Source organism: Rhinichthys klamathensis, unplaced genomic scaffold (assembly GCF_029890125.1).
Source record: "Rhinichthys klamathensis goyatoka isolate OS25496 unplaced genomic scaffold, OSU_Roscu_1.1 h1tg000177l_1, whole genome shotgun sequence".
Taxonomy (NCBI): Eukaryota; Metazoa; Chordata; class Actinopteri; order Cypriniformes; family Leuciscidae; genus Rhinichthys; species Rhinichthys klamathensis.
The window spans coordinates 599,659-625,641 of NW_026606706.1; the positions used below are offsets into that span (position 1 = coordinate 599,659).

General features: G+C 39.1%; 1 protein-coding gene across 1 annotated transcript in view; it reads right to left on the reverse strand.

Annotated features, from left to right (window-relative positions):
- dachd (dachshund d) overlaps positions 1-25,983 on the reverse strand; it is a 114,227-nt gene that overhangs the window by 53,921 nt on the left and 34,323 nt on the right. Inside the window, 1 exon segment of the mRNA XM_056260651.1 lies at positions 3,219-3,334. Coding sequence (XP_056116626.1) covers positions 3,219-3,334 — 116 coding nt within the window.

The following is a 25,983-nucleotide window of genomic DNA, read 5'->3' on the forward strand; positions in this document are numbered from 1 at the left end:
GTTTAATGCGTTCCCTGTAAACTGGACCCATGACTTTGGTGTTTCTAGTGCTATTGCTGTATTGTTTGAGCTACAGTATAAGCTGAAAATGATCAATAAAAACATTTAAAAAGTGTTGTGTTTTTGAGATGTTTCAAAAGAGTGGTGGCCAAATACACGAAATGTATTGGTAAATTAAAATACAGACTAAATATAATTTAAATATATTTCTTAAAGGGGTCATATAATGGCATGCACTTTTACAAGTTGATTGTACTGAAAGGTGTGTTGGCAGTGCCTGTACACAACCATCATATAATGATAAAAATCCATCCAGTGGTTTTGTTTTAATCTCCTTATATGTTTTCCCCTGCCTCAAATCGAGCCGTTCGAGCCTGTGACGTCACAAGCTCGCACGCCCCTCCCACGATTGTTGAATGACAGCCGTGTTAAAACACAGACCCGCCCTCGCTCATGAGGGAGCTGTCAATCATAGTCTGCGCGGAACGGCGCGGTCATTGTTGATATGCTGAAGCACTGTCTGTCTATGAGCAGAATGGCGTCTAAGCGATTGTGGTGTTCTGTTCTTGGGTGCAATAAGGAACACAGCAGTCATTTTAATGTTCCTAAATCCGAACCGCTGAAGACGCAGTGGCTGAGTTTTATTTTCGAAGGGAATATTCCCCACGAGCAACGTCAATGCTCTCATGTTTGCGCGAATCATTTCACACACCAGACTGCTTTATAAACGAGGATCAGTATAAGCTGGATTTGCTAAGAAGCTGCTCATGAAAAAAGATCGGTACCAGATATTCGTGTTCCTGCTGAATCTCCAGAAGAACGGAAGTGAGTATAACGTTTTATTAAACTTTATATTAATTTATTAATCTTTGCAAATCGCTAGCTGCACGCTTCACAATGAATGCGTCTAAGGTTTACACTCAGGGTACATTACTGCATGTTTTCTATGTATGACGTTCTCAATATAATTCATAATCCCACGTTTATACTGAACAACGCGTTATGGTTATTGTGTTATTGTGTTACAAATGGTGTATGCACACAGAACAGAGAGGCGGGGTGAGCAAAGCTCATTATCATTTAAAGTCATATGCACTGAAACGGCGTGCTGAAACCAGAGCTGTTTTTGACCAGGTAAAATAAGTGTTTTCTTACAATACTAATGAGAATTTTTAATTAAAGTATATTACAAACTTTTAATTTAGACCCTAAAGAATCATATTAGCTTGTACAAAAATGGCATTATATGACCCCTTTAACAATTCATTAAACATATCACTTTATAATAACTTTCATTTATGTGCCTTCACGTAAAGTTGGAAATTTCATAATTACAAGCACATGAAAGTCATATTTATAAGTGGGAAACTGGGAATTCTAGATGATACACGAGTTATGACGTTGGAAGGGGCATGTCGACTTGAAAAATAGTAGAAAAACAGATCTAATATATATATATATATATATATATATATATATATATTATAATATAATAAGATATATCTATAATCTAAATATAGATCAGTGAATGAAAGAAAGTCTGTAGTGAATTATAATGAATAATTTTTGATCAATGTACAGAACATTCACAATTCAAGGTTTGCATTATGTAACAAATATTTAATTTTGATATATAAATAAGAAATGTATAGAAATGTATCATTTTCATAGTTTTAAATTCAGTGTAGTTCAAATGTATTTCTTTGGGTTTATTGTTAACAATATAATTATTCTTTTTTGTTTCCGTGTAATGTTTCCGATTTGAATTCGTGACTGCAACAGTGGCTGAAACAGAGGTAGAGTTTCCCAGGTGCACTTAACTCTTTCCCCGCCAGCGTTTTTGAAAAAAGTTGCCAGCCAGCGCCAGCATTTTTTATCATTTTCACAAAAGTTTCATGGCCCCCAGAATATTTTGCTGTATGAATATCTGAACATGCAAAGCTGAGAAAAAAACACATTTTTGTCAAAGACTATGTCTAGATCGGATTCAGAACGATGATCAAAACATAGATGGAGTAGATCGAGTCTACTAACCCCACCAAAGCTTTCACAGTCCTATGCCACTTCCTGGGTTGACATTTCATGCAGTAATATTAGTCAGTTTTGATTTTTATGCTGTTTAATGTTGATGATTTTACATATGCATCTGCTTACAAACTATAGCTTGTTTCCGCTTCTTCTTCACATGTGTTTTATTTAGGATATTCTGTACTCTTTCAGAAGATGTGTAATAGCGCCCCCTACCGTATAACAGCGAAAACACGGAACGATGGAAATTTCCGTCAATGGCGGGGGAAGAGTTATTATTCTAACATTATATAATTCTTACCACATGATTAAATAAGATGACTGGTCAGTGTTAGTGCTAACAATGCCCAAATATTAAGTTATATTTCTAGGGAACGCGCATAACAGATAAAATGCATAGCTTAGTTGCATTCGATAAAGTAAATGCTTCAAAATGTAAAGTCATCATGAAGTCTGCTGGTCTGAAGATTTATTGTTAGCTTGTTGTGTGACAGCAATATAATGTGTCCTATAGGACAGAAAACATCAAACTTTGCAATGAAAAAATAATAATAACACAAACAAATGGTTTGGTTTAAAAATGATAACTATATGGCTTTGTGTTAAATAATTGCTCAAGAATCCACAAGAGAGATTTAAGTTAACTGTACATTAACAAGGAGTGAACCATAACCGAATGAGTGTGTGTTATTAAAAGATGGCAGAACAACCGAGAGCACGATATGTAAATCAGGACCCTTTCTCGTGAGTGACTTCAAAGCAGCTACAATGAAAACCAGCCATAAATAGAACAAAAGCATAAGAGTTGCTCCAGGCCAACTGAAGGCACAAACGGTTGTTGTTGATTCTTGTGGCGATAAGCTTACTTTAACATCACGACGGCCTATGTACATTTAGCAGTGAAGTGGATTTAATCGGGCTAATTAAAATCCACTCAAGGCAGAATGCAGCATCTACTATAATAATCTGGAAGAGAACAACTCTCCACTCCAATTTATTCTGGAGCTGTGGTTGCACAAAGGGGAGGGGGGGACTTGCTGGGAAGGGAGGGGGGTCGGCGGGAACGGTCAATGGTTCTGGCTGGTAGTTTGGATGAGGGCTGTCAGATTTTGCAGTGTGCCATTTAACGGATGTGCAGCGGGTCGCTACGAGAACGGGCCGGGGCGTGGGAGGAGGTCTGCGTGAGTTACCTGTGGGGGGAATGATTCCCGGCGACATGAGGCCTGGCACAGAGTGCGGCATGATGTGAGGGTTCTCCGGCGATGTCACACTCTGGGTCCGTTTCGGAGGCCTCCCGGGTCTTGAGCTAAAACAGAAGTGAAGTGGCGGAAAGGGGGAGGTAGAGGGAAGTGGAGAGAGAAGGGGAGGGGTGAGGGACAGAGGTTGCCGTTAACATTCGGACCAGAACGCAATTCCATTCCGAAGAGCTAACATGTACTGTAAATAAATTCCTTTTCAAGGACAGTTGCTTTTTGCTGCTCGACATAATAGACTTCCATAACTAATTAGATTACACAGTGAATTCATTTCCTTTATTGAAGATCAACCACTTTTTGATGCATAATTCATGACCCGCACCTCGTTACCTGCCCTTCTGTATTAATATCCCTACACTATTTGAATTACCTCGTTTGCATATGCTAAAATCCGGCCATGCGGCTTTCAGCCTGGAAATTACATGTTAACTTGTTATAATTATTGCAGTCAGGCCACTATTGATTTATGAGACTTTTAAAAACCAAATATGTGTAGTTCTAGTAATGAATGATATTCTACGGTTCTTTAGGAAATTAAAAAGAAAAAGGCTGCCTTAGGAAACGTTCTGCTTGCTTGATTTAATAGGAGTCGTAGCTGGAAGCTGGTGTGACTGAGTGACTCAGACCTGTTGTGCGTTTATGATTGAAACTTTTATTACTTGAAATGAGTGACCAAGATCACACAATGATTAATGACGCAACAATTGCCAAATCCGACGGAGGAAAAAAAAAGCAACCCTCCGAGCTGATTGTCAGATATTTTTCACACATTACAACACATTATGTTCATCCATGCATTTTTCCACTCTAATTTCGGCAACAACAAAAAAAGTAGCTTGCGTAATCTCACAGAAAGAGCATCCCTAATAAAATTGTGTTTGTTACCAAGGGCGCTTCAGCCAATGGGGATATTTCTCATGAATTTTTACAAAAAAAAAAAAAAAAGTGCTTCCGTCCCCTGTACTTTTTCAAAACCTACATACCAAAAGCATTCACAATATGATGAGTTGGTCAACTGATATATGGAAACCTATTATGTAGCATTGTTTCAATGACAACCACACATCCTGATACACAAGACCCTCCATTCATGTTCATCATTAAATCAAAACACTGTAAGAAGCAACCAACCAACCAACCAATCTTTATGTGCCACCTAATGTTAACAATTAAAATAGCTAATAAATAAATAAACAAACAAATAAATAAATAAATGCTCCTGCTTTTGGTTGTTACCAGAGAGAAAAGCAAATTTTCAGGGCATTGCCTATATTTCACAGCACTTGCGTTACAATGGCATAATCAGGACATGATTGAAAGAGACCTTCATTAACTCAAGGATTCGTTCTCTGCTTTTCCAGTGACTAAACAGGGCCTCATTTTCATGGCCAAAAAAAAAAAGCAGAAGAGTTCACTATGACCCAAGGCCAAAAAACTCACTTATTCACGTACCACCAAATTCTGTCATGTGCATCAGTTTAGTCCATTTACAGACTGAGCAGATGAGCTGCATTTCATTGCGTTTTATCATGTTTTATCCCTGACAGGCATGAAATTGAAACGGAAATTCTTTACTTCGCACACTAAAAACAGAAGAGGCCATAAACTCCATGCTCAGAGTTTTAGCCATGAGAAAGAGCATCACTGGATATAGTCAGGCCTGGGGCCATTCACACAGTAAGGAGTTTGAACCATATCAGCCTGTTCAGATGTGACAGAATCATTTCCACATCGCATCACGCAACGGAAATAGAGACATCATCTACTTCATACCTCATATAAATGTTCCAGTAGGGATTTCACACTTATTTTAGGTTCATCTTTAGGAATCTTCTAAATTAATCTTTGCAGTGTCCATTGTATCAAGTTATTTGCTGTTCTATTTGATGTTATTATGCTAATCTCTTAACTTGAAATTAACTTTAGTTATTTTAGAAGAATCATTTGCAGAAAAATTATTCTGTCATTATGCTCTCACCTTCATGTTGTTTCAAACCCTTACATTTTCGTTATTTTGGGGAGAATGTTCAAGCTGCTATTTTTCATACAATGAAAGTGAACATGGAATGGGGCTGTCAAGCTTCAAAAAAAGCATTAATTTGTCATATAAAATTTGCATATTCACATTTGGCAAGTTGCAATTGGTAACAAGGAACAATGACATTTGGCACAATTAATGTAAAAACAGATGTGACATGACAATGCCATATTTGAATATATGCAAATGTGAAGATTATCAGTAAATAACCACTCAAATTTCCATCTTTTCCTTACATAAATCTATGACTTTGTCATTTTACAGGCTTGACATTATGTTAAACTTCTTGAGCATTCAACAGAAGAAAGTCAGCCATGCAGGATTGGAACGACATGAGGGTTAGTAAATAATAAAACCATTTTAATTTTTGGAAGAACTACGCTTTAAATATACCACTTTATCTGAGTTTGTCACAAGAGAGCTAAAAAGACCCCGGCAACAAACAATCACATGGCCGACCCAGAGAATGCCCTAAAATGGAATTCCTCGTCCTATAGAAACACCTCTTTGATCTTATGTGGGAGATTGCATGACAGTTTTGCTGTCATCACTTTCAATGTACTGAACTGAATTATTTATGAAAGACCTCAACAGACGGCATGTGATGGTAAAAGCCTTCCTCCCTCCTCCCTCAACAATGCCAAAAGCAGAAAAAACTTGGACAAAAAAATGGACAAAATGTCACATCAACTTTAGCTCCAGGAAGAGCAGGGGATTGTGAACAAAGCAGACGTTTAACCTGCGAGCTGTGGTGGGATCTGCTCACGAAGTGTTTACACCATATCTGACGAAGGTAGTATAGAGTCGAAGAGGAGAACAGTGGCTTTTTATAGGCTGTAGCAGCAATATTTTAACTTAACAATAAATATTTAACAGGACAGTTCATCTTAAAAAAAATAATTAAAAAAAATATTATCATTTACGCACCTTCATGTCATTCCAAACCTGTATGACTGACTTTCTTTTGCTGAACAAAAAGGTCTAATACGTTGCAAAAAGCAGCATAAAAGTCTTAAAATTCACAGTACTCATTTTTTCAAGCCACACAATACCATTATGCAGCATCCAATTCATGAACAAATCATTCTTTTGAGTCAGATCTTTTCACTGAACTGATTGAACCAGTTCACAAAAGCAGTCTGAATGCTTCGTTCATGAATCAGACTGATCCAGTTCTTCAGTTCATTGAATAATTATATTTTTCCGTTCACTTACAGAACTATAGCACAAGAGTCATATAGGATACTTTTATGTTCCTTTTATAGAGCCTCTGCCTCATCTCGAAGCTCCTTTTGAGCTCCAGTCCCCATTCATTACAATTGTATGGAAAAGTATATTCTTTAAAATTTCGTCTTTTGTATTCCAAATCAAGAAAAAATAAAGTCATACAGGTTTGAAACAACAGGAGCTTGAGTAAATGATGACAGTTTTTGGTTACACTTTGTTTGATGATATACTTTAGACATTCTGCTTACTATAAGTAACTTTGCAACCAATATGTCAACTAACACTGTAGACAGTTAGGGTTAGGGTTAGTAGAATAAGTTGAAAATATCAGTATGACATGACAATAACAAAATGACAATAAGTTTACTTATAGTATATGTCTGTTGGGGGACCATCAAAATAAAGTGTTAGCAGATAAGAGCGAACTAACACTCTAAAGAAAGTTGGTTGGCATGTAGTTGCAAAGTTACTTATAGTTAGTAGAATGCCTAAAGTGGACCATCAAAATAAAGTGTTATGCAATTTTCACAGTATAACAATCATTGTGTCTATGGAAAGTCCTGGAAAGTGCGTGCGTGCGTGTGTGTGTTTGTGTTTGGTCAATTGCTTGTATTTAATTTATGACAGCAGATAGCATTTTGAAAAACAAGTTGGAAACAAAACTGAATCACATCAAGTGTTTGAAACTGAAATCCCCATCATGCGACAGCGCGGAAGGTTTTCACTTAAAACAGCACGGCCTGTGCTCATATGTTCAAGAGGACACTGCAGTCATTTAGCTGAGATATGCATGAGCATTCTCTGCTGTTTGTCGCTTCTGTAAACAGCGATTACGGGGCCACTGAGGACGAAGGGAGAACAAGAGCTGGACCTTCACAAAAGAACAAGTACAATTTGTCATGTGCTGGATGTTGAGTCCTTAAATAGCCCAGCACAAAAAGTCTTCAAAAGTAGGCTATTAGAGCACAACAATGGTTCATGAGATCCACTTGTGTCTGAGATATGCCCTGTGCACTCCACTACTGGATGTCACCACTACCAAACTTAGTTAGCTACATCCTTTTTCCTTTGCATTTTTTTTGAGGATTTTTTTCCACACAATGGTAGAAGCAAGGCTATCCGTGACGTTTTGCTGAGCGCGACGCTGACAAATTCAAATAAACACGATTTTCACCCCTAGAGGGAAAACGCAATGTTTGCTTGTATTCATTTATTAGATAAAGCTGAGTGGTTTGTATTACTCAGAAGGTAAACATTTGAAATTAGCTGCAAAATGCAATGCAGACACAGCCAACCAGTTATTAATGAAGAGGGTTACAACCAGGGTGCAAATTAAGGAAGGTGGGGTATTTAGGTTTTGACCCTCTAGCCTCAAAGGAAGTGGGAAAAATAAGGTTTAAATGGTCTAATAAGCACTTCAACTAAACAGTTTTAGTTTTACATATTAAGTCCGAGTATAATGTTGAGAGAAAAAAAAATGTTTGCACATTTTCTTGTGGCACGAATAATGTGTATATATACTGTACCTGTACATGTATACAGTATATGTGTGTGTGTTCTGCTATATTGCATTAACTTTTCAGCACAACAACCAAATAATTACCCAGCAATCTCTCTTTATTGCTCATACTATAGTTAATAACAGATCCTGTATCCAAACTTAGGATCTTTTATAGACAGCATTTGCCCGAGGCCAAAAAGTGGCAAATTTGTAACAAATGTTGGAATTCTCATTTTGTTTTGCATTCATGGCGAAAAGAAAATAAGAGTGAACTTTCCCTGAACCATGCTTCCTTTAATGGACTTGGTCCATGTTGACCCAGGAGTTCACACTGGAACATGATCTCCTCCGTCCCACCACACTGAGTAAAAACCACAAAACATATGGCCATCTCACTTCCAAAATACAAAAGTAGGCAAATAACTGAATTCAACCTCTCATATGTTGTTTCTGTTTATTATCTGTTTCATAAACAGTGGATCCAAAGACATTTCTTTCTTCCCAAGTCATTGGCTAAATCACAAAACAATTGTCACACGTGAACACTGGCATGAATGCAATTTTCTTCAAACTTATATCCAAAGACTAGTGTAAATAATTTCCTCTCTGTATTAAACTAGAGTTTTGTGTACATAACAGCCATCATGAAAGACAGTTTAATTATAATTTATTCAAAAGGAAATCAGAGACCAATATACAGTAATTGTTCCATTATGTACAGAATAGCACACATACTGTATAATTGTATAATATCTAGCTAATGATCTCTAATATCTAATGAACTTGGAATCTGTCTAAAGTCAGTTTGAATATCCTAACAGCATATTAATTTATCTAGTTAAGATTTAATAAAAGCAGTTTAACGAAAAGTTTGGTCATTTATGAGACAGCGCTTCCCCACCATTGACGGAATTTTTCTGCTTTCCGTGTTTTCACTCTCTTATACGGTTGGAGGCGCTATTAGACATCTTCTGAAAGAGTACAGAATCTCCTGATCAAAACACAGGTGAAGAAGAAGCCGAAACAAGCGATAGCATAAGCAGATGCATATGTAAAATAATGCGATCATCAACATTAAAAATCATGGTAACACTTTACAATAAGGTTCATTAGTTAACATTAGTTAATGTATTAATTAACATGAACTAACAATGAGCAATACATTTGTTACAGTATTTATTAATCTTTGTTAATGTTAGTTAATAAAAAATACAGCTGTTCATTGGTTGTTCATGTTAGTTCACAGTGCATTAAACTAATGTTAACAAATACAACCTTTGATTGTAATAACGTCTTAGTAAATGTTGAAATTAACATGAACTAGATTAATAAATGCTAAAGAGGTATTGTTCATTCTTAGTTCAAGTTAACTAAGGTAGTTAACTAATGTTAACTAATGAACCTTATTGTAAAGTGTTACCAAAATCATATATAAATCAAAACTGCCTAATGTTAGCAAATGAAATGTCGACCCAGGATGAAGTATAGGACTGTGAAAGCTTTGGGGGTGTTGATGGACTCCATCTATGTTTTGATCATCGTTCTGAATCCGATCTAGACGTAGTCTTTGACAAAAACACGTTTTTCTCAGCTTTTTGCTCAAAATTGTGCTTTTTTTAAGAAACTTTCCCACATTCAAGTGTTGATAAAAAAATAATGCATGAACTGTTTTTTTGTTGTTGTTGTTTAAAACCAGAGGCTCTGTTCTTTCTTTTGACATATTTTATGTTCAGATATTCATTCAACAAAATATTCTTTATTTAAATATTCCTTCAAAATAAAAAATTTGGTGTAGGCTAAGTGATAAAAAATGCTGGCGGTGGCTGGCAACTTTTTCGCTGGCATGGAAAGAGTTAAACACAAATTTGAGAAGCACACAGAACATATTTGGTCAGTATTTTTCAGACAGGTTTGTGGACCTCTGGACCTAATGGAGACACATTTTGCTGCCAGCTGATGAAACGTTATCCAGGAGTCAATACATGTCTCGCTCAGGTTTACAGAAAGAACATTCCTTTTTGATTCGCCTCAAATGGAGCAATTAACCTTTCCCGTCTTCCTTTTGTTTGTCATTGGGAAAGGTAAAGATGAAGATATTTATTCCATTTACTTGCAGTCAACCAAAACAAGCGGACAAATCACAGCATCTCTGCTTCTGTAAATACAGACTCCTCCAGTAGCCCGCCAATCAGGCCTTATAAAATATTAACCCAATGTCATTGCCCTTTTCAAATCTCTCACCTAGAATTCCCTAATTGTTCCCTTTCTTTATCTCACCGAAGCAAAGTGTAAATAAATTAGCAAAATAGCTTTTATCAGCCTGAATAACCTTTTAACTGAAGGATTATCAGTGGTTTATTTTTCATTTCTTTCCGTGCGATAGCAGCACATGCCTCATTGATTACTTTGCTGAGGTGGTGGCCAGCAGAGAAAACAAGGGCCTGATAACCAGCCGAGGTCTCCGCACTAACAATAACACACTACGCTCAGATTAGGCCCCCTGACTTTGCAGCTTTATTCGGCTTGATTAGATGGAATGCTGGCAGGTAAAGCTCTTCCATTTTACTATGCAATCTTTGTGCAAACTGACTAAAAGATCGAAGCATATAACTCTGTCCAATTGATCATAGTTAGAAAGATATTCAATTTAAACTACTGTACACTGAAAGGACAGACTTGAAACTGAAACATGAAATACATTAGACTGGATAATCAGAATTTATGGACTCTAAACCTAGTAGAATGATTTCCAAATGGTTGTTCGAAACATTTTAAAGGGAAACATCTCCTTTTCCATTCCACAGAAAAAAAAAACAGCATATGGGTATGAACAAACATGAGGGTGAGTAAATGATGACAGAATATTTTTTTGGGGGGGTGAACTATCCCGCTCATCAAACATGCTTTTTAAAAGCTCAAGACCACCATTGAAATGCTATGGCCGTCATCGCATTACGAATACGAAACACTAACATTCTTGACTTTGAAAACCACTAATCATCTCTTTTATTCCCTACACAAACCGCCAGCATCAACTTCAACGTCCCTGGAAGTTTTCGACAAGGGTCGTAGGGAAGCAAAATAGTAGAATCTGCAGTGATATCGGATATATAGCAACACAAGTGGCTGTCTCAGTCACTTACACCTGCACATGAATGGAACGCTAACAGAAGAGGTCAGCCGTTCCACAGGCGCTCCTGCATTAATCAGTGCTGCCTCAGATTTTATCACTCTCTTTATTTGCATCGAACTGTTGTTGCTTTATCACCACCAGCTCTCTCTCACCTTCTCACACCTGTCACCCTCAGCCAGGTAGACGCCTTATCAGATCAGCATAGATGGATTATGTGTGAGCACTTCATATAAAGCATTTTATAAGCAGGAACAGCTGCATCCGCTGGTAAACGGTGAACTTTAGTGAGGAACAATATATTAGATCAAATGCAAACAATCAAAGGGAGCAGTTACCCTCACTACAAACTACAAACAGTGGACCTCTCCTCCCCAGACGTGTTTTTCAGCCCGATCCTTCAACAGTACCGCGCCAGGCATAACATTTAGAGATACAGAGAGTGCTCAGGTTATAAAAGTGGCCTTCCTGCTGCTTTTGTACGCAGCACAGTCTGATTAAAGAGCTTCTGGGCAGGGCAATCAGATTGCGCCACTGCAAAGGAACTCGCAACCCAGTTATGTTCCTTCCTTGAGCTTTATTTACATGGCCGTGTCCTCATGTAAAAGTACGCAGAATAACTGGCCATAAAACTGTTTTATTTTTTGAAGTTTGTGAACCATCACAAATTTTGAGCATGCTATTCATAGGAAACTTTGCTTAATGTGAACCATGCCTCAAACAAAAAAAGATCTTAGAAAACCGAAGATTAAGAATTGTTGACTTGGTCGACACCTCCAGTCTCGTCTTATTGACTGGACCGCAGGTTATCTGACTTAAGTTAGCTCTTGGAGAACTCATTGGGATGGGGATTCACATATTTTCTCCTAACCAAAATGATCTGTGTGTTGAATTTGTCTAAACATAATGTGTTTGTCTATTTTTGACTGAATTGAAGTGAACTCTGTTGTGGTTTGCAAAAACATCACAGGTCAATGACATTTTTAGAATAATAATTTAAAAACGCCAGATAAAAGTTTACTGACCAAAACATGGTTCATGCTATTCCAGAGTGTGTACCATTTCTACAATTGTCTCATAATTTTAGGTGTTTGAGGGTTGTTCTTTTTTATTGTTGTAACTTTTATGACCAGTTTATGCATAAATGCAAGCAAATCCACAGGGTTAACTGTGGACTGCAACTGCAAACATGACACCGTTTGAGATAACTTCATGCTGGAGGGAGATTTTAGAGGGAAAAAAAGATCTGAAAGCAAGATAAACTGCTGATTATTTTAATGCATCATTAATGACAAAAAGCCGATTTCTTAATTGCATACTATAATTGTGAAGCTTAAAATTGTTTTGTATCAGTACTATTAGCACTAATAAGGAGCAGCAGGCCTGTACATCCTGGGAACTGATGTAGAATGCCTAATTGGTTGACTTTTCCGTGCCTAATGGACGATTCTCTTAATTAAAAAGACACTGCAGAAAATGTTATAGATCAGATACGGCAGAGAGAGGGGAAAAAGTAAATGCAGTTAATCAAATGTATTAAAATGAACAGTTCCAGGAAAGTTAAAATGAGATGGCTAGATATGATTTCCATCGCAATATTTATTAATTTCAGTCCCTTTGGTTAACAAAACAGTGCTGCGCTTATCTTCGGAATGGTGAGGAAATGCTCTCCGTGATCTCCCTTTACCACGCAGAACTGCGACGCATATGAAACAAGTCTTCAAAACAAGGCTTTAAAAACTTACTAGTCAGGGTGCCTTTGAGGATATTTAATTAAAATCTAATCCTGCATTCATTAAGGCTCACATAAATTAAGCTGTCATTCATAAGATTTATGGATTCTCATTTGCATATTGCATACAATTCATCAATTACTCAAGTATGAAAGGAGCACATTTCCCTTGGAGCTGCCTGCTGCCCTGCCAGCATTTGAAATGAGAGAAAGAGCGATACTGTCAGGCATTCGAAACAAACTTTCCCCACAATGTCTGCCTCTTGATTAATCTAATTTCCAAGGCATCCTTTTACAAGATTGTACACAGTCCAGCTGCAGTTTTCAATTATATGTCCTGTCCTCACCACTAACTTTGAATGGGAGATAGATGTAGCGCAGGGCAAGTATCCAACCCCGGTCTCCTCCGCATCACATGCCTGTTTACTCCGATCTTCGTAAATTAAAAAAAAAAAGAGAGAGGTGTTTTAGAGGCAGATGGAGTCTGGAGGGAGGGAGAAGGGGGGAAATGCTGTAATTTTATTTAGTGGGATGTCAGACGAAAGACTCGGTTTGTAATAATAGCATATTTCCTGTCACATTTACATCCGCCGTGCTTTCTAACAGAGGGAGGTTTCGTCCAAACACATTAAACGACTCCCTTTTGGAAGAGGCGCTCGGCCACTGTGGGAGAACGCCAGCGTGGAGGAAGTGCTTAAACCGAGTCGAGCGTGAATACTTCTAAGATAAAAGGTCAGGCGAAAACAAACAGATGACTTGCGAGGATGAATAGAATTAATTGAGTCATTAATATGCATGGCTAATAAAGCTCGAAAAAATTCTACGTGGAGAACGAAATCATTGTCGACTATTTTCTCTTAATGGCCCATATTTTCAGCTTGAAGGGATCTGGGACGTGTACATATCAATCTCGGAGAGGGGGAGGAGGGGGGGATTTGACAAACAGGTTGGGATCACCTCAGTGCCGATTGTTAAAGTCAGACAAAGCAAACAAAGCGAACTTGTTCTAGAGAGGATATTAATTCCCAATTAATCCCAAATTCTGGCAGAGGAACAGACCAGAGCAGCAAGTGAAAGTCATCTTGAAGGGTACTTAATTGGTTCCCTATAGTAAAAGAGCTTGATAACAGAGATCAAGCTGCAGTTTATTAATCCTTCCCATTGTCTTATGAAATTGTCGTCAAAAGTAACTTCAGATAGAGCCAATAGTTAAGACTTTAATGTGCTTTTAATATTAACAAGATGAAGCAATTAAGAGGCCACAAAACAATAGCACTCTCAGACTGATGCATATTAATTCGGCAAATATGATTTCAGAATCAATAAGATTAGGGCAGTGTGCCACACAAACACGAGTGCCTGCCTATACTGTCATAAACACACACACACACAAATCTAGAGCCTTTTTTCCTTTAACTGAGAACATTTGTCCCACATTACATGGAATTATGTTTCATAAACATCCATGGTTTGCATTACATGCATTTCGAATGGCATTTCTGGTTGTTCTTTGACATCTCAGTCACCTACTGACTTTCCAATGTCGTTAATTCAGGCGGCCGCAACTAAAACGGGCAACTGACTAATTATAACCAGAGCAAATATCTGGTACTGTGCAAGACGTAGGATGTGAGGTCTGTATCCTCTCAGGGACAAACAAACTAAACGCCAGGACTAAACAGGAAGTCCTTAATGATTAACATTAATTGGACTGTGGAATCGGAATCCTGTGTGAAACATTAAACAAAATTTATCTACTGTTTATACTCTTTCTGCTTTCTTAATAATTAATGAAATGTAAATATTCCAGGGAGTCCAGAAGTGATCTGTGGTGGGAGAGGAAGAGCGATGTTTACACAACGGCACAGCGAGTCTGCGTGGCAGAGACGATCCGCCCCATCCTCCTCCTCCTCCTCCTGCACTTCTAAATACTGTTTATGCAGAACGAATCATCCTCTGTGACTCCCGGATCCTGATCAATTCCATTTGAACGCTGTTTACTGTGAAAACAAAACAATTGACCCCACAAAAACGTCTCCTGCTAACAGAATCCCTCGATTTGTCCCTGCTAAAACGAAATCAAGGCCCGGCTGCTAAACGCATGTCAGCCGTATCCGTCTGCGTCTCTTTGATCCTTCAGGACGAATCACCGACTGCGTGTGGAGAGCAAACAACCAGAACCTTTTAAGACAGTTGGAGGGAAAAGCGCCCCACCCGGTCAGGAGACAAATCGAATGTGGCACGTACAAGTTTACTTTCATCCTCGCTGTCTGATTGCCATCAACTGCCAAATGTGGCGTAATAGCAGCGAGGCAAGGCCCGTGTCGTTAAACCCACAGAATGACAATTATTTCAGACAAGCTTTATCAGGGCCCGTGACCCAGCCTCCACCACGCTAACTAAATCACTCGTTTTATTCCTGGAAGCTCGCGATTCCATTAAAAAGCTTCATGAGGAGGTAAGAAAAGTCCATTTAGGCTCAGCGTGAGGGCAAATAGTCCGACTCAGCACATCGTGCGAAGTCTTCACACCACTTGATGATGTAATTCTTAATGCATGGCCCTGGTACACATAAATCTTAAGCTAGACATCACCTGAGATTTTTTTCCGTCCCTCTCTGCTATCTCTCTCTCGGTTTTATGATGAATTGTTTGCAACATCTCTGCGACTAAAGCCTTCAACCTCTTCAAACCGCTGCCTCTAATAACTCGTCGCTACAGGAGGGGTGGGGGGGGGGGGGGGGGGGTGCATGACAGAATGATGAATATCACAACAGACAGCTCCAATATGGTACAATTTTAGCAGATCAATATCGCACTGCAATATAAGAAAAAGCAGCAGATATTAGTCTACACAGTGTATTACAGATGAGGAACATCTATGCTCTCTACTCTCGTGCCAGACCCTCGCAGATATTTCGAGCACGTCTCATACTCTGCGCCTCGCATATCGAAACTAATCACTCTGTGGGTCGAATGGGCATCTGCTTAGAATTAGCATGACGCGCCAACGTTTGAGTGACTTCCGTGGACAAGGTTGCTTAAACAGACATAAACTATGGCGAGGTGGTAGGGTCCAATTATTCATGAGAGAGAGCGCAGAAATCTTTCTCACAGGCTCATAATGGGTTTAAGGAATAATGTTGCATGGATACTTCTGCACTATTAGCTAATACAGAGGAGACTATGGAGGACAATGGTGGTTTTCAAGGATGAAGGTATGTCCCTCTGGGGTTGACAAACGCGCCGGAGTCATGAACTGCACATTATTTTATAATGTTCTCTGAGATCCACTTATATTGTTATCAAGATTTTTACATAAAAAAAAACATCCTAATTTAGAACTAAAAAGCTATATTCTATACTGTTTTCTTTCGAACACTCTGTTTTGATGGGCGTGCCGCATTCCAAGACTTGGAAGTAAACGCCCACTGCTATGATTGGGTAACAATTTTCCATATTAAAATAATTTTCTGGAATTGTTTTGAAAACTTCCGATGTTGAAACATATCTTGTTACATAGTTGAAACATTTGCCAACAATGTGAAACATTTATGCATATTACATGCTTTATAAGTCTTGGTTGTGGCAATAAAGTTTAAAGGTGCAATGTGTAAAAATTTTGAGTATCTATTAACAGAAATGCAATATAACATCCATAACTATGTTTTCAGTGGTGTATAAAGAACTTACTTAATAAACCTTAATGTTTTTATTACCTTAGAATGAGACATTTATATCTACATAACCGCGGGCACCCCCTTCTTTGAAGGTCGACATATTGTGTCGCCATGTTTCTACCGTAGCCGACAGCGAACAAACAGCGCTACAGAGCGCGTTTCGTCACTACCTTGAAAGAGAAGCGTCGCTGTGTTATGGCTTTGCTATGTGGGGATAAATGTGCTGGTTACGTTCGTGAGACAGCTGATTAGTACTATTGTCATTGACCGTAAAACAGTATGTTACAGGAATCATCACCAACCCGTCGATCGCGGTCGACAAGTCGATCTTGGAAGCATTTTAAGCCGATCGCGAAGAGTTTTCAAAATCCGAGAAAAAAAGCCTAGTAGTAAATCTAGGGGATGCGGAGGCGCGCGCGCTGTTACAATCATGTCATTTTTGCCGCGCGCACCTTTGGGCTCATGAGGACGCATCGAGTTTAAACAAGGCTTTACGCTTAAACCAGCTCAGCCACAGTAACAGCTCATATTTAGCCAGCTAAACCTTTACTACCCTGTTAGAAAAAATATATAGTTGCATAGTTTCATGTGGTTCTTCTCCCTCGCTGTATTATGGGTTTGCTATGTGGGGAGAAATGTGCTGGTTACGTTTGTGAGACAATCAGCTGATTACTATTATTATATTATATATTAAGAGACCCTTGATCCTCACCTGACTATGGCTTTGTAAACTTTATCCATGATGTGATACAGAAACAGTGACAATGTTACACACTCTTGGCTTACTCTGGCTATTCTCTGCTGTCTCAGAGACGACGATATGTTTGTCCCGTTTTAGCCACCGTAGCTTCTTCGAAAGGGAGGGGTGAGCAGTGGGCTGAGCCCTTAGCGCAACTTGCAACCGAACCGCTAGATGCCGCTAAAAATCACACACTGCAGCTTTAAGTACTTAGAGTTACTCGACCACAGTTATAATTGACAAGAGTGAGGCCAAGAGTGAGGCCAAGAGTGAGGCCAGCAGGGGGCGCTCACCCTGTGGTCTGTGTGGGTCCTAACGCCCCAGTATAGTGACGGGGACACTATACTGTCAAAGAGCACCGTCCTTCGGATGAGACGTTAAACCGAGGTCCTGACTCTCTGTGGTCATTAAAAATCCCAGGATGTCTTTCGAAAGAGTAGGGGTGTAACCCCGGCATCCTGGCCAAATTTGCCCAGTGGCCTCTGTCCATCATGGCCTCCTAATCATCCCCATATATATACACTGATTGGCTTCATCACTCCGTCTCCTCTCCACCAGTAAGCTGGTGTGTGGTGAGCGTTCTGGCGTACTATGGCTGCCGTCGCATCATCCAAGTGGATGCTGCACATTGGTGGTGGTTGAGGAGATCCCCCCTTCCATGTGAAGCGCTTTGAGTGCCTAGAAAAGCGCTATATAAATGTAATGAATTATTATTATTATTATTATTATTGACAAAGGCTAACTTACGGTGTTTCGTGTAAATGGGATTCTGAATGAATGTACCATTGTTTGACACACTGTCATTTTTATAGGCTATTCATAGTTCATCCTTTTCGATAAAGTGAAAAATGTATACATTGTCATTTGCAGAGTCATGTTTTAAATAAAACGAAATATGTAAGAAAAATGTAATAATTTACGGATGACAATACAGAGGATGTCACTCACTGAAGCTTTTATTCAGGATTTCAGTGAATGGCTTAGATCAAAACAATAACAAAAGCAGCGTTCTCTACGTGCTTTCTTCCATATCCGATAATCCAATGCATAAATGCGGAAGCAAATGAGTACAGAAAATCACAATTATTCACAGTTTGACTGTTGCGCTACAGTATAAATACTCAGTACATATCAAATGATCTATATCAGACAAAGCAATAGTGACACATGATAAAACACTGTTACTCACAATTGTGTGTTGTGGCATTAGCTACTGTCGGATCCAATGTAAATGGTACTGCATCATCTTTTATTTTTAGTCTCTCCGAAAAGCCTGTGTCGAAGTGTGTCTTGTTTAAAAACGAATTTGCAGTAAAATGAGTAAACAAATGAACAGTGTCTTACTGACAAGATCTGACTGGAACTTTGTTAAAAATAAAGTTTATCTGCGTTTTCTTAATGTTAGGATCACAAGGATGACAATGCAAAGACTGTGACTGTGTTTTCCACAACTTGGCACTGCAAAACGTCTTGTAATCCTCAGAGGCGTCTTTTATTTAGTAGGCTACTTCATGACATGCTAGGTGGGCGGGGCTAAAGAGGCAATGATGTAGTAGAAGTAGGCATTGATATTCTTCTGGAAAAGCAGTCTTTGGTCACCATGACATAATAATTTGACAAAATCCAAAACGACCCATTTTCTGAGCTTGGTTTCAATAAAAGCTGTTTTTGGACTAACGAGGAAGTTTTGAGTTCTGAAACTTACAGAATATGTTTTATGGTACAATGACCTCTTATCAAAAGATAAAAAAAAAATGTATTTCTCAATTCATGACTACTTTAACATCTGGCCACTTCGGCTAGCTTCTACCAATAGACAGATTATTGTGTTACTGTAATACAGTAGTTACATTCAAATCCAGACTCAAAACACAGATGTGCATTTACTGAATGAGCACTGTGCCACTGTTCGTCCGACTGTTTTTACTGTACTTTATTTTATTTTTTATTCTAAACTGTTTTAATTATTCTTATTTGTTTTGATTATTTTAATTTTTTCTATGTAAAGCACTTTGAATGACCATTGTGTATGAAATGTGCTATATAAATAAACTTGCCTTGCCTAATAGACCATAGACTTTGAATGGATGCACAGCCTTTGATATGCCTATTTATTTTGCTATTGCTATCCAAGGTTGAACACCTTTCAGAATTGAATTGAGAATGCTATTTATATTCCAGTTTAATTCCTGAATTTTAATTGAAATCGAATTGAGTAAACATGATGCAGAATCGCAATTTGAGGAAGTAGAATTAAAATGAATTGAAATTCAAAGACATATATTTGACTATTTTAAAATAGAAAAAGAAAGTTTGTGAAGACACGTTTACAGGACTTACAAATAGATAGAACCATACATAGAAAGAACAAAACTGTAGATAGATAGAACCATAGATAGACAGAATGATAGAACGATTTAACGAGAGATAGAACAATAGATAGATTGGATGGATGGATGGATGGATGGATGGATGGATGGATGGATGGATGGATGGATGGATGGATGGATGGATGGATGGATGGATGGATGGATGGATGGATGGATGGATGGATGGATGGATGGATGGATGGATGGATGGATGGATGGATGGATGGATGGATGGATGGATGGATGGATGGATGGATGGATGGATGGATGGATGGATGGATGGATGGATGGATGGATGGAGGCACATTTATCCAGTTTAAGAGCACTCTCTTGTTCAGCAGAAAAAAATAAACCAGAAAGAAAAGGGAGCAAACTGAAGTCAATTCAAATTGAAGACAATTCATACAAATCCAAATCTCATACAAATAAAACAAATAATATGACAAATGTTTTCCTCCCTCATTATTCATCGCAGCATCATGTATGAGAATTCATAAAATTCACAACAGCATGGTTTCCGTACTAACCAGACACCACTGACCATATTGCAACAGACTGTCTCACTCTCACTCCTATCAGCAAGACAAGTAAGATGGTCTGGGGGCAAGAGGGGGATTGCAAATGTTCATAATGCATAATATCTTCTCTCACCGGGGAGCAGCAGTGGGGCCCCTGAGCTGTCACCGGCAATAGGGCCCAGCCATTGTGAGAGCTCAAGGTTCGTTAAATACTATTAATGGAACACAGTATCCGTTGTGCGGCGAAACTTGTCAGCATTTCATTAGAGACTGATAAACATATAATAGAGAAGTGTCAGGCCCAGAGTGGAGTGTGTGACAGGCCGGCGGGGGAAGGATTTGGAGGATTTCGCCGCTGCGATCATTCATTCCCATGATCCACTGCTGACTAACAGAATGATCTCGACCAGCACAGGACATTACAGGGAGGATCGAGACCCAGACTGTCTGAAGTGGGGCTCAAACCGCATATAAAAAGTAGTACATCAGACAATATGTCATGTTCCTTTTGTTTAAGCATCAGGGCTTAATCAGTAGGAATATTGAACTTTTTCATTTTGGTCCAGCTGGATTAAAGAAAAACAGCAGCTTTGGGATAGTGGGGTCAAACAGAGAGAATATGCCTAATCATTCTTAAGTAATGTATTTAAATTTAAAAATGTTATAAACTTTTCTGCAGGGCATAGCTATTTTAAAAAAAGAAGTAAATATTGATTTAATATTTAGTATCATATATATATATATATATATATATATATATATATCGTATTATTTTTATATTATCACAAAAAAAAATCATACTTAAACAATTCGCAAGCTCATCTAATTGCTCGAAGATTGCTGTTTTACCACAAAATGAGTTGTAAAACGTGGGACTTTTGTACCTTGTGCTGATGTTTAACACAGAACAAGACACTTGAGCCTTTTACACCATCAACAATCGGTCACTAGAGCTGTTAATCAGTTAATCTATTCTTTTTCCCATCTTACGAGAAATATGTAAAGAAAGATAATTAAAAACGTGTTAGGTGAAAGTCCAGCAGCCTTGCTCCGAGTGTATGTTCTCACAATGCACGCTTTGTTCGTCTTATTAACCTTCTCGCTACTCAGCGTGCCTATAAATGAAATCTTTAGCCCTTTACATGTGAAATTAAAACTGCAGTCCCCTGAGCACTTTTAATTATTCCTCTCCTGAAAAACTTCCACTTTTGTCAGCCCGCTTTATTAGCAACGCAGCCGACTCCCACACTCTCTCTCTCTCTCTCTCTCTCTCTCTCTCTCTCTCTCCAAGTCTGTCATGGTTCACTCCTTTGAATCTCTCTCCTTTTTTCCCTCTATTCTTCCAGCAGGCCTGTTAAATTCTCACCTTGCACTGCCCTTGTCATCAACCCGATGAAGCACAAAGCTAGGCAGCGAGGGAGTGTTTACTCATTTCCCCAGCACATTATCTATCACATTAATCACAGGCCTAGACCTTCTGGACACAGCGGTCTCCTGCTCTGCCCCGGACTCTCATCAAACCTGACCATCCCTCTCAGTGCAATACACACACTAAACAGCAGCGCTGCATGCCAGTAAGAGCGGCTGTCTCTTTATACAGCAGATAATGTTAAGAAGATAGATAAGAGTCAAATGCCCATGTTTCTCTTTATCGGTTAATAATCAGTGAAAAACACAAGCTGCTTGACATAAATATGCATGATAAATGAAGTCAGTGTATCCAATTAACTAAAATTAATTGCATGTAAATTGCATCTGTAAAGTTTTCCCTTTTTTTTTTGTTTTTTTTCGAAAACAGCACTCTTCGCATATGCCTAATGTTTTTCCTCAGCGTTTCTGCGTATGGTTGAACATTTTTTAAAGATACAGTTCACCCAAAAATGTCTTTTGTCATCATTTACTCACCCTCATGTGGAACACAAAAGAATATATTTTTGTTTATTTTTTTGTTCATACAATTAAAGTCAATGGTGTCCAGTCATTCAATGAATTCAGACTTTTATTGTATAGACAAAAAAGTTCTTCAAAATATCATCTTTTGTGCTCCACAGAGCAAAGAAAGTCATACAGGTTTGGAACAAGGGAATGTAAATGATGAGAGAATTTTCATTCCTGTGTGAACTTTTCCATTAAAGAATTAAAGTTATAATCTGTATCTGCGTCCAAAAGAACAATATCCTGTTCTTTTGGACGCAGACGCGTCTGGCAGCAGCACTGTCCAAACAGATAAACAAACGTGCCCTCATATTGAACTGCTCCGATTTGAACATTTCCTTTGAAACTGATGTGTTCCAGGCTCTTCTAATAATGGCTGCGGACACAGAGTGTGAGGCCCTGAAACAAGAGCTCTTTAAAGCTAGGAAGAGGATGTTTTAAGAGATGGTTAGCCACAGGCAAGAAGTCGGCCAGGAACATGTTTGTGAAATACATGCCGTCACAAGTTCTAATGAGGTTATGGTCAACAACATTATTAGAAATGATCCAGCTCTTTCTCTCTAGTCGTTGTGCAATTAACGTTTCCGACCGGCTCGAAGCCAAAGACCCAGCTACATTTGAAATTCAAATAAATGAGCAATGTAAATAGTTTAGAGAGCGAGTTTACCAACTGAACAATGGCCTGTTATGAGACTCAAACGACCAGAGAAAAAAAGGGACACACTGGTGTGGGGATGGAAACAGTAGGGGGTGAGATGAGCCAACACAATGTGGCCCTTCTCCTAAAGCAACTTGTTATCAGGCAGAACGCAGAGGCTCTTTCAATCTGCATTTAAATACATTTCATTCCAGCCGCTCATTTGCATTAATTTCTCCCATTATATTTGGAAATGGCCAAATGTCTAGCTGACACAATGTGGGAGCCCATCACCACAGAGAGAAGCCCCACACCTGATGCCAATTTAGGACTCCTGGATCTTTTCAGTGCGCTGGCCCGATCTGACAACTCCGGTTCTTTGCAGTCCAGAGGACTTTTCAATTGGATTTGCTTGCGGTGACAAAACTGTTTCGCGCTCATCTGAGAGGTTTTTCCCCCCTTTCTCTCCCCCTCGCGCTCCTTCTCTCCGTGAGACCGGGCGTCTATTTGGGTGCCATGGGAAAACCGGTGCCGAATGATTCTCAGTGGCTTCTGATTTCCACTATTTGTTCAGCATTAGAGCCACTTATCTCTCAAAGAAAAAGCAACATGTGGAGAGAGAGAGTGACAGAGCGAAATACAGCCTCGCTAACAGGACCATTGTGAGCTAAGGATCTGCATTCAAACACGAGGGGCCCTCGCTCTCGCTCGCGCTCTCTCGGCCGCTTTCACACAGACTCGGTTTTTGCTGCAGTCAATTACCAGTGCTAATCCTACCCGCAATAGGGAGTAAATATTTCATTACATTTTCAAATAAACACTCGGTGTGCACCGCTGAAGTGTCATCCACAAAGTGGAAAGAGACGGCCACTTCTGTTCTGTGGGAAAAAAATCTAAAAAAACTTAGTGTCTGAGTGGGCTTTTTGTTCCTAGAGCAAACAAAACAGAAGAGAAACGAGCGACACTCAACCCTAAAACATTTTAGCGGATAAAAAAGAGAATTGTTTTCTTTTCCTCGCTAAACTAAACAGTAGAAGCGGCTTAGTCAAAAAAACCTCCACAGACACCGTGTCATTCCCATCGGCCAATAAAGCCTGAGCTGTCTTGGAGGAATTAGCGGCCTGACTAAAAACACAAGGGGGGGAAATGACAGAGGGATCTTGGCGCTTGGTGCTCATTAATCACTGCAGCGTCTTTGACCTTTCATTTGCCAAGGGCGCTGAGGGAGGAGGAGGCGGGTGGCCGGGGCACAGGAGGGAGAGAGACTGAAAGAAAGAGACAGAAAAATAAAAAAAAGAGAATGACAATAGTCCAGAAGATGCCACAACACATTTTTAATGAAGAGTGAAATTAATCAGCTTCACGGGTTGCTAAAAGAATCCGACGGCCTCTGGGTAACGACATATAGGGGACAGAAGTGTCTTACTGCAGGAAAGATCATGGGATTTGATAGACGTTTCTAAAAGAATCACAGAAATGTATGAAAATCTAAGGTAAACGTGGCACGGGGGGCAGCAACAGGAATATTTTTAACTTTTAAAACTGACAGCAATGAGACGAACACAAAGAGAGTCGGAGAACGCAACAGAGGCACAGGGCCCGGGACCGCTGCGCTGTCGGGCTGGGGGCTGGGAGGTACATGTTGATTTTAAGTGCAAGATAATGAGACACACGGGCAGACACAAGCTGCAGCTGAAATGACAGCGAGTGCATTGCTCCAGAAATAAATGTTTTCACTTAAGCTAACATGTGTTAGGATCCACTACCAAAAGCCTTTTTACCTAAGCGTGTAAAAGCCTGTGAGCACAAGCATTCCATTAGTGTCACAGTCAAAGGCCGAGCCGTCCCGCAAAAGCTCATTTATATCAAGGCTGAGGTCATTCTCTCCACATCAGAGTCAGACGGGCCATATGGCCGACTCTCAATCAGAGAAGTTACTTACTGCGGGCATGTGTTAGTGTTCATTAACACTAAAGTAAAGTATTGAAACAAAGTAGAAAGTAATGAAATTATACACAGTTATCACTTTAAAACCGAAGCAACTGCAGTAATTACAACTTCCAGAGTTTTAGTCTAGCAAACTTAGATTAATGTTGTTGCTTGAGACAAATACATATATAGCTTTATTTTTAACGCTAATTGCAGTTCAAGGTTAATTTAATCCGCCTATTTCTAGCTCTGAAGTGCTTGCTCCAATTTAATTGCCTATTTTTATTGCTTCAGCAAGGTTTTAATTGAAACCAATAGGGATCTAACAACAACTGTGACATGTTGGTGTCTGGGGGAAAGCTATAAATATGTGAGAAAAAAATATGTGCATTATTAATGTGATTTCTTAATGCATTATTGCAGAGAGCTGGGCAGGATTTCTTTATTTCAGGCAAACAAATTATAATTAGTCGCCACTTTAAATGCAAACTCGATAAGAAAGTACAACTAAATATGGTTAAATGACATCTTGTCGCAGTGCCACACCTGATCAGCTGAACGGCAAACCTCAAGCATTATTGGCATGGGTGATTTATTGGGTTATTCTTGCATGTACTGAAGAAATCAATTGTAATGGCACTGTGTCTGAGTCTTTCTTAACAATGAAAGGCATTATGTATTCGAAAACGAATAAAGGATCGCATGGCTATTGACCCAGCAGTAAACGTCATCACAAGTCCTTGGTATCAAATTCTGCATAGCAGCTTTGGCAATTGACACTATTGATTTGGCTCATGGTAAGCATTATTGTTGGATCTCAAGCTGTAGCGTTGGTTGGGGTGCTTCGTACTCCTGCAAAACCCAATACAGATTTCCATAAATCATTAATGTTTTTATTTACTCATGTCTAAAACTAACCTTAAGCTAAAGTTGGTATAAAAATAAGCCTAACTGCTGAACCATGCCATTTTTAACATCCACGTTCTTTTTTAAAGGATTAGTTCATTTCAGAATTTAGCTCTGCTACCCCTTTTCCACCAAAAACGAACTGGTTCGGAACTGGTGCTGGTTCAAAGTTGGTTCGGAGTTGGTTCAACTTGCGAACCTTCTCAGAACCTGTTTGTTTTTCCACTGACTAGAGCGCCCAGCGAACGACGTCGTTACGTCACTGTGTACGTCGCCATACATCTTAGCTAGAAACGCTTGCAAGTACATTACTTTGGGATTATCTCTAACTCGTGAACCAAGAAGGCTTTTAAAACAAT